General features: G+C 37.3%; 1 protein-coding gene across 1 annotated transcript in view; it reads left to right on the top strand.

Annotated features, from left to right (window-relative positions):
- Nucleotides 1-9,525, top strand: part of TDRD5 (tudor domain containing 5) — a 97,390-nt gene extending 87,865 nt beyond the window's left edge. The window contains exon 18 of the mRNA XM_011968051.1: nucleotides 8,937-9,525. Within this exon, the coding sequence (XP_011823441.1) occupies nucleotides 8,937-9,184 (248 nt within the window). The 3' untranslated portion in view covers nucleotides 9,185-9,525. The remainder of the gene's footprint in view (nucleotides 1-8,936) is intronic.
- Nucleotides 9,526-10,633: the final 1,108 nt, after the last annotated feature.

A 10,633-nucleotide genomic window follows, 5' to 3' on the forward strand; every position in this document is an offset into this window, starting at 1 on the left:
TAAGTCCATTGTTTCTTTGTTGACTTTCTGTCTAGTGCTGTCAGTCGAGTATTAAAGTCCCCTACTATTATTGTGTTGCCATCGATATCTAATTTCTTAGGTCTAGTAGTAATTGTTTTATAAATTTGGGAGCTCTAGTGTTAGGTGCATGTATATTTAGAATTGCTATGTTTTCCTGTTGTACTAGTCCCTTTGTCATTACATAATGTCCCTTTGTCTTTTAACTGCAGCTGCTTTAAAGTTTGTTTTGTCTGATATAAGAATAGCTACTCCTGCTAGCTTTTGGTGTTCATTTGCATGGAATATCTTTTTCCACCTCTTTACCTTAAGTTTATGTGAGTCCTTATGTGTTAGGTGAGTCTCCTGAAGGCAGCAGAAACTTGGTTGGTGAATTCTTATCCATCCTGCAGTTCTGTATCTTTTAAGTGGAGCATTGAGGCCATTTATATTCAATGTTACTATTGAGATGTGAGGTACTATTCTATTCATCATGCTATTTGTTGCCTGAATACCTTGTTTTTTTCATTGTGTTATTGTTACGTAGGTCCTGTGAGGTTTATGCTTTAAAGGAGGTTATATTTTGATGTATTTCAAGGATTTTTTTCAAGATTTAGTGCTCCTTTAGCAGTTCTTGTGCTGGCTTGGTAGTGGTGAAGTCTCTCAGCATTTGTTTGTTTGGAAAAGACTGTATCTTTCCTTCATTTATGAAGCTTAGTTTTGCTGGCTACAAAATTCTTGGCTAACAATTGTTTTGTTTAAAGAGGCTAGAAATAGGACCCCAGTCTCTTCTAGCTTATAGATTTCTGCTGGGAAATCTACTGTTAATCTGATAGATTCTCCTTTATAGGTTACCTGATGCTTTTGCCTCACAGCTCTTAAGAGTATTTCCTTGGTCTTGGCTTTAAATAACCTGATGACTATGTGCCTAGGCAGTGATCTTTTTGTAATCAGTTTCCCAGGTGTTCTTTGAGCTGCTTGTATGTGGATGTCTAGATCTCTAGCAAGACCAGGGAAGTTTTCCTTGATTATTCCCTCAAATACATTTTCCAAACTTTTAGATTTCTCTTCTTCCTTAGGGACACCAGCTACTCTTAGGTTTAGATGTTTAACCTAGTCCCAAACTTCTTGGAGGCTTTGTTCATTTTTTAAAATTCTTTTTTCTTTGTGTTTGATGGATCAGGTTAATTCAAAAGCCTTGTCTTTGAGCTCTGAAGTTCTTTCTTCTGCTTGTTCAATTCTATTGCTGAGCCTTTCCAGTGCATTTTGCATTTCTCTAAGTGTGTCCTTGATTTCCAGAAGTTGTGATCATTTTTTATTTATGCTTTCTATTTCACTGAAGAATTTTTCTTTCATATCCTGTATCATGTTTTTGATTTCTTTAAGCTGGACTTCATCTTTCTCTGGTGCCTCCTTGATTAGCTTAATAGTCAACCTTCTGAATTATTTTTCTGGCAATTCAGAGATTTCATCTTGGTTTGAATCCATTGCTGGTGAGCTGGTGTGATCTTTTAGGGGTGTTAAAGAACCTTGTTTTGTCATATTACCAGAATGATTTCTCCGGTTCCTTCTTATTTGAGTAGAGTATGTAAGAGGAACGATCTGGGATTCCAACGGCTGCTGTTCAGATTCTTTTGTCCAACAGGATGCTCCCTTGATGTGGTGTTCTCTTCTTTCCCCTAGGATTGGGGCTTCCTGAGAACTGAACTGTGGTGATTGTTTTTGCTCTTCTGGGTTTAGCCAGTAAGTGGAGCTACTGGGCTCTGGGCTGGTACTGGGGAGTGTCTGCAAAGAGTCCTGTGATGTGATCCATCTTCAGGTCTTGCAGCCATAGATACCAGCACCTGTTCTGGTGGAGGTAGCAGGGGAGTGAAGTGGACTCTTTGAGGGTCCTTGGTTGTGTGTGTGTTTAGTGCACTGGTTTTGTGTTGGTTGACCTCCAGCCAGGAGATGGTGCTTTCAAGAGTACATCAGCTGTGGCCCTATAGGGAGGATGCAAACTTGCCCTAGGCATACCTGGTTAAGTATTCAGGTTTCTCAGCCAGTGGGCAGGGCCATAGAGCTCCCAAGAGATTATGACCTTTGTCTTTCGCTACCAGGGCAGGTAGAGAAAGATCACCAACCAGGTGGGGGCAGGGATAGGTGTGTCTGAGCTTAGCCCCTCCTTGGGGAGGGCTTGCTGCGGCTGCTATGGGGGTGGGGGTGTGGTTCCCAGTCCAGAGGAGTTATACTCCCAGGGGGATTATGGCTGCCTCTGCCGAGTCATACAGGTTGCCAGGGAAGTGGGGGAAAGCCGGCAGTCACAGGCCTCACCCCACTTCCATGCAGCCTGCAGTTCTAAAGGCCAGTCTCACTCCCACCGTGGCCCCCGCAACAGCACCGAGTCTATTTCTAGGCAGCTGGTGACCAGGGCTGAAAACTTGCCCCAGACCACGAGCCTCCCCGTTGAGAAAGCAAAAAGACTCACAGTTTTTCGGCATCTCAGGGAACCTTCAGGGGTGATCCAGTTTCTTCAAAGGGTCTGTGGATTCTCTCAGCTTTCCCTGTTTGCTCCAAGAACTACCACAGGAACATAAGTTCACGACGTGAGTGTCTACGTGCTGCTTTGTCTATCCAAGCAGGAGCTACAAGCTAGTCCTGCCTCCTATCCAGCATCTTAATCAACTATATTTAAACATTTATCCTTCTTTAATTTCTAGCAATGATGTTTTGTAGTTTTCAGTGCATAGGTGTTTTTCATCTTTTGTTAAATTTATCCCTAAGTATTCAATATTTTTATACTATTGAATAAATAGCATTTTAAATTCAATTTTTTATGATTACTGGTATATAGAAATATAGTTGATTTTCATATATTCCGTGACCTTGCTAAACTAATTTGTTCTAATAGCTTTTTTGGGATTTTCTGTATAGACATTTCATATGTTGGGGGGAAAAAATCCGTTTACTACTTGTGAAATTGTTTGCCATTTTTCCTTTTCCTTGCGCTGGTTAGGACTTCCATTATAGAGCTGAATAGGAGAGGCCAGAGTGACGTCCTTGCATTGTTGTTGATCTTATAGGGAAGCATTTTATCTTTTACAAATAAAGTATAATGTTAGCTGTAGACTTTTTGTAGATGCTCTTGGTAGGCTGAGAAAGTTCGAATTTATTCCTAGATTTCTGATAGTTTTTATCATCAATGGGTGTTGAATCTTATCAAATGCTTATTCTGCGTCTGTTGAGATGATTATGCTGTTGCTTGTTTTGACTGTTTATGGGATGGTGAATTATATTGATTTTCAAATATTAAACCAACCTTAAATTCCTGGGATAATGCCCTCCTGGTCGTGATATACTATCCTTTTTATATAATGTTAGACGCTATTTGTTAAAGTATTGTTAAGGATTTTTATGGCCATGTTCATGAGGGATATTTATCTGTAGTTTTCTTTTTTAATAATATCTTTGTCTGATTTTGGTATCCAGATAATGCTGCTCTCATAAAATAAGTTGGGAAGTGTTTCCTCCTCTTCCATTAATATTTTCTGGAAGAATTTGTGTGGAATTCATATTATTTCTTTCTTAAATGTTTGGTGGAATTCAATAGTGAGGACCTCTGGACCTAGAGTTTTCTTTGAAGGAAGGTATTTTAAGCTAATGTCTTTAACAGATACAAAGTTATTGATTATCAGTTTCTTCTCAAGTAAACTTTGGTAGTTTTCTCTTTCAAGGAATTTATCCATTTCATCTAAACTGTAAAATTTATTAACATAAATTTTCATATTCCCTTATTTTAATATCTGTAGATATTAGTAATTTGTGCCATCTTTTTCCCACCTGATCTTAGTGTGCCTAGAGGTTTATCAATTTTTTTGAACTTCTCAAATAACCAGATTTTTTGTTGCATAGATTTTCCTGTTTATCTCTGTTCCATTTCATTATGTTCTTTCTTTTCCCTTCCATTTGATTACTTTGGGCTTAATTTTCTTTTTCTAGTTTTTCAAATTGAAACCTTAGATCATTCATTTTATAGTTTTTCCTAATATGTGTTTAGTGATACAATTTTCTGTCTAAACCCTGCTCTTGCTGCATCCCATGAATTTTGATATGTTGCATTTTCATTTTCATTCATTTCAAAATATTTTAGAATTTCCCTTGTGAATTTTCTTCTTGACCTATTGGTTATCTAGAATTATGTTGTTTAATTTCCACATACTTGGGGGTTTTCCAGATGTCTATTATTTATTTCTAATTTAACTTGTTGTGATCAAGTAACATAAATTTTAATTCTTTAAAATTTTTGACACCTTTATAGCCTACAATGTGCTCTATTTTTGTAAATGCTTTATCTGTACTTTAGAACAATGTATATAGTCTGATGATAGGTAAAGTATTTCATAACATCAGGTCAAGGTGATGAATAGTGTTGTTTGAATCTTCTATATCCTTACTAATTTTCTAATTGTTCAATCAATTATTGAGAGATAATTGTTGAACTCTCTAATTATAGTAGTTGATTTGTCTTTTTCTTTTTTCAATTTTAACAGGTTTTGCTTCAAGAACTTTGAAGCTCTGTTAATTAGGGTTATTATGCTCTCTGGATGAATCAATCCACTTATTATTAATTTACTCTTTATCTTTCATAATATTCTTTGCTTTGAAATCTGTGTAGTTGATATGAATAAAGACACTCCAAATTTCTTTTGATTTGCATTTGCAGGGCATATTATTGCCATCCTATCACTTTTAACCTATCTGTATCTTTATACTTAAAATAGGTTTCTTGGCTGGGTGCTGTGGCTCATGCCTGTAATCCCAGCATTTTGAGAGGCCAAGGCAGGAGGGTCACTTGACCCTAGGAGTTTGAGATCTGCCTGTGCAACATAGTGAGACCCTCTCTGTACAAAAATTTTTTTAAAAACTAGCCGGGTATGCTGGTGTGCACCTGTGATCCTAGCTGCTTGAGAGGCTGAAGCAGGAAGATCACTTGAACCCAGGAGGTTGAGCCTGCAATGAGTGGCGATTGCAGCAGTGCATTCCAGTCTGGGCAGCAGAGTGAGACCCCATTTCAAAAACATAAAAATGTAGATAGATAAAATTTTGTAAACACATGGTGTGGTTTTGCATTCTTATCAATCTTGACAATCTCTTCTTTTAATTGGAATGTTTGGACAACTTAAGGTGACAATTGATATGGGTTAATATACATTATTTTGCTATTTGTTTTGTTTGTCCATTTGGTCTTATGCCCTTTTTTCTCTTTTCCTACCTTTAAAGTGAGGTTTTTAAAATTCAGTCTTTATCTCCTTTATTGGCTTGGTAGTTTTGTTCTTTTTTTAGTGGTTTAGGGATTATAGTATATTTCTTTAAATTGTCTCCTTCAAATGATACCACTTTATGTATAACATTAAAACTTTTCATTTTTCCCATGCCAGCCTTTTAGCTATTGTTATTATATATTTCACTTTTTAAATATGTTGTAAACCCCACAATCCAATTCTTGGATTGGATATCAAAAATATCCAGTTCTTGTTATTTTTGCTTTATAGTCAATTATCTTTTAAAGATATTAAAAATGAGAAAAGTTTGTTTACTCACACATTTTCCATTCCAGTGTTCTTCATTCCAATGTATAAATTGGGGTTCAGCAAAGAGCCGAAAAATAAATCTTTTTAGCTTTGTAGGCCATATGATCTGTGGCAATTATTCAACTCTGCTGTTACCGCATGAAAACAGACAATAGGTAAATGAATGAGAGTAGCTGTATTACAATAAAACTATTTATAAAATCAAGTGGATTTGGTCCACAGGGCCAAAAAAATTTAATTTTTCTGTCACCCTTCCCCCGTTTTCTTGTAACTGCAGTTACGCGTGTGGTAGACTGTTTGATGTTGTTCTATTGCTCACTGATACATTTCTTACTCTCAGACTTTGCTGTGTCTCATTTGAGTTTGTTTCTACTACTATGTCTCCAAGTGTACCAGTTGTCTTGTTCAGTTTCTAATTCAGTGTTTTTTTTGTTTTTGTTTTTTAAGACAGTCTCGCTCGGTCACCCAGGCTGGAGTGCAGTGGTGCACTTTCGGTTCACTGCAACCTCTGCCTCCCAAGTTCAAGCAATTCTTCCACCTCAGCCTCCCGAGTAGCTGAGATTACAGGCTTGTGCCACTACATCCAGCTAATTTTTTAAGTTCTAAAATAATGGATTATGCCTCCTTTTTCTCTGAAATCTATGTGTTTAAGATCTAGAGACAGGGTTTCACTGTGTTGGCTAGACTGGTCTCGAACTCCTGACCTCAGGTGATCTGCCCGCCTCTGCCTCCCAAAAGTGCTAGGAATACAGGAGTGAGCCATGGCACCTGGCCCAGTGTATTTTTCTTCTCTAGAGGTTTGACTTGGGTCTTTTTTATAGCTTCCATTTTTTTCCACATTATAGTCATGTTTTCCTTTTTATCTTCTTGAATAGAGTGCTCTTTAAACAACTGTTATAATATCCATGTCTTATGATTCTATCATATATATAACTTTTGAATTCTGTGTCATTTCTGAATCTGTTTATATTGATTTTTTTTTCTCCTGATTATAGGTCTTATACATTCTTTGTCTCTGGTATTTTTTATTGAATGCCAGACACTGTGAATTTTACATTGTCAGCTTAATTTCTTTCTAAATTATTATTATACTTAAGTTCTGGGATACATGCGCAGAATATGCAGGTTTGTTACACAGGGTATACACGTGCCATAGTGGTTTACTGCACCCATCAACCTGTCATCTACATTAGGTATTTGTCTTAATGCTATCCCTCCCCCCTTGCCCCCCACCCCCCAACAGGCCCCAATATGTGATGTTCCCCTCCCTGTGCCCATGTTCTTATCGTTCAACTCCCACTTATGAGTGAGAACATGTGGCGTTTGGCTTTCTCTTCCTGTGTTAGCTGAGAATGATGGTTTCCAGCTTCATCCTTGTCCCTGCAAAGGACATAAACTCATTCTTTTTTATGACTGCATAGTATTCCATGGTGTATATATGTGTTGGCTTAATTTCTTCCCTTTCTCCTTTTCTTCCTGTCTTTTCTTGGGGTGAGGAGATGCAGTTTAATTTCCCAATCATTTTTTTTCTTTCAGTGTTCCTTTTAGGTTTATTAGGCTGGTCTGGAAAAGCCTGTGGTCTAGGTCTGGTTTGGTTTGGCTTTGCTATTTAGGCAGTACCTAATACCGTCTGAGATTATTGATGGACTTGATGTTGCATGTGTTAGGATGTCTTTCCGCCATGGCTGATGAGAACACAAACTGTTCTGTCCCAATGTAAGATCTAATGATTATTCTGCCTGCTCCTTTCTGGTAGTTTTTCCCTGGCCTTCGTAGTTTGCTCACATGCACAGGAGTCAGATGACTACTCAGTCCAAGACTCAAGGAGACCTCTCAGCAGATCCTCAGTTTCTTCTCTGTCTCTCTGCAGCTGCCTCCTGTCTGGTACTTTATATCCACAAATTCTAGACGCCTAGCCTTTCTGAATTCTGAACTTCGTTTTCTCAACTCAGTGAGACTACCTGGTTCAATCCGGATTCCTCCTCCTCATACTACAGCCTGAAAAGTCTTTTCAGGCAGTGAGCTAAAGCTCTTACAGATTGCCTTCTCTCAGGGGTCACTGTCCTGGGATGCTTGTTCAATGTCTGAAAGCTGTTGTTTCATACATTTTGTCCAGTTTTCCAGTTGTGTAAGGCAAAAGAGTAAATATTCTTGTCGAAAAACACCACGACTGAAAGCAGAAATTTTGCTACTGTTAAATTCTTTGGTCATGTGTTCCTGCTTTTCATACCTTTTACTATCTGAGCTCACCTAAGACTTCTGTAAAATCACATTATTTAATTAAATTATTCTTTTTCCTCTCTAGTAGACACTATAGTTTTATGATCAGAATTTCACTTTTTAGAATATGCTGTCAAATCTTCCTTGAACATCTCTTCACAAAAGTGTGGAACATATACCACGCATTACTCTGCTAGATGCTAAAAATGCAAAGATGAATTAAATAATGGATTATGCCTCCTTTTTCTCTGAATTTTTTGAAATCTATGTTTTTAAGATCTAGAACAATGCTATTCAAAATGTAGTCTACATACTGGTGCCAGTTTGAAGGGTTTGCAGCAGTGGACTACACTGTAAGGAGTTTATTCCAGAGTATTCAAGCAGCTACATTGCTGAACACGTGATTAGCTCACCTGAATTTTTTTTCTTAAGCAGGACTTTCTTGAAAGAAGCAATGTGTTGGTTTAGATGCCAGAAAAAGCACCTTCTTTCATTGTAGGCAGGTAATAAGCGGTTTATAGACCAGCTACGAGTACACATCTCGGAGTGCTTAGCATCGCCTTCCTTGGCTGTTAGGAAATCTCAAGCATTGCAGTTCCAGCCATTTTATTTAAAGGGTTATTTCTTCTTAATTAAAATGAATTACTTAGACATTCATTTTATGGCTGATAACTGGTTTGGGGGACTTCTTAGCAACCACAGTCTAGGATGGTTTTATTTTTATCCTGGCACAGACTTGGAATTGGAACAACTTTGGCAACAGAGAGAATGCCTGTGGGACACCGTTCAGCTTAGTGCTGGAAGGAAATAGAAGCACTTACGGGCTCTTCTCTGGGATTATCTATTATATCCAATTTATTTTTATTACATTCCTAGAAATAAAGCATCCCTTCCTTGTTCATAAGTATATTTTCCCTCTCTCACCTTCATCCCGACAAGATTTATTTTATCTCAATTCATGATTCCCCATTTCCTTTCCATTTGTTGACTGGTTTCTAAGTCTCATCTTCTCTGATTAACCATTGGTAATTGTTGCGACCTAACAGAAAAGGATTGTAATACCAATTAGTATAGAACTAGAATGGGGGAAAGAAGGCAGTAAGTATGAGAACCCCGTGAAAAGATGTTTGTGTACTCTTTCTTTTCCAGTGGAAAGCTCTCCAGAGATCCTAAAGAATGAAGATTTTTCTAGCAGCCGTGCTGTTACAGTGTACAAAAACAAGAGCCAAGAATCCATGGACCAGCTGTCTTTGATTTTGTCTTATGAGTGCCAGATTTCTCAGAAGCTCTACATTCCTCGAAGTACAGCCACTGCTGCCTTAGGTGCTGCCGCACGGTTAGCTACATCCAGGAGCCTCCTACACTGGTACCCCAGTGTGAAAAGGATGGAAGCATGAGGGAGGGAGGGAGGGAGGGAGAAAAACAGAATCCAGCCGCTTAGGCCTTGATGAACTCCCAGGCCAAAATGAGGAGGTATTGACGCAAAATTGTATCTTGATTGTTGATACTTTTGTCTTTCTGTGGCTATATGTTAGCTATATGTTTGTTATTATGCTAACAGTCTACTTTGATGTGTAAGTATTGATATTTACTGTTGATCTTGATTTTTCTTGATTTTATTTTATTCTGTGTTGTTTTGTTCACCTTTGTTTTTAATGTAGTTTAAAGGAATTTGTTTTTTGTGTGTTTGTTTTTCTTGTACATTATCATGACTGATAAATGAAAATTGAAAAACTAATGTTTGTGATCCATATTTGGCAAGACAAAATAGTCTCACATTCCTGTCTCCAGAAAAAAAGGATGTTTGACTCTTAGGGCTGCTTTCTAACTTGAAGTCTTCTATATCATAGAGCATCATCATGTCTTTGAAATATTGGGATCAATAAGAAAATCTACACCCTGAAGCTTTGGTCATATGAATACTTTTACATTTCAAAAAAATTAAGCTGTTTGCAGTAAAGGCAGTTTCTGAAATGTAGCTGAGCCATCTCTATAATTATCAGTTCCCAAGAACCTTAATGTAGCAATCGTTCCACAGTGGCATTCTTTAAGTATTTATATAACATGTTATCTGAGGTCAAATTCTGTGAAATGTGATGTGGTAGTCTGTTGAGCTCATAATATAAATCATCAAAAAAGACTGAAGGTAAAATTTTAAAATGTGAGTAATGATGGTTAATTTTTTTACCAGACTTATTCCCAGATTTTAAAAATATTTTACTCACAGAATTAACCCCCAAAACAGAATCATTTCTTAGAAGTAAAATCTGAGAAAGAGATGTAAATAGTGAGCTTGCTTCATGTAACAAGGTTCTCAACCACACAGCTGCTCTTCTAAGGCCTCCTTTTTTGGCATTAAATGACAGAGCTGGTCTCCTGGTTCCTCTCTCTTTTTCTACAATAAGGAATTTCTCCTCTTTCCTTCTCAACTACTTAATTAGCAAAGTATCCACTAAGGAAGGGGGTCGGAGGGGGGTAAATACAGAAATACATTCAGAGTATTATCATGAGACAAACCAAAAGTCTTTACTGATCATTTTCCGTTTAAAAGCCTTAGGGAAAACATGTTTAAATGTAGTACAATTTAAAAGCTCAGATTCACCTCTGATTCCAATATATCTGTAAGAAAAATGTAAGGATACAGTAATTGACAAAAAAAGACAAAAGTAATCTGGAAACATCACTGATAGTTAATCCAACTGATGAAACAGTTTTGGGCTTTTGTGATTTTGTATCACACATCCTTATTGGAGAAGGCAGGTAGAGAGTTATATGGAGGGTCAGTGGACAGTTAAATATCATGTGATGGTTAAATATTATATATATGTGATGCTCAATTGGTATGA

The sequence above is a fragment of the Mandrillus leucophaeus genome, unplaced genomic scaffold, assembly GCF_000951045.1.
Source record: "Mandrillus leucophaeus isolate KB7577 unplaced genomic scaffold, Mleu.le_1.0 Scaffold825, whole genome shotgun sequence".
Lineage (NCBI taxonomy): Eukaryota > Metazoa > Chordata > Mammalia > Primates > Cercopithecidae > Mandrillus > Mandrillus leucophaeus.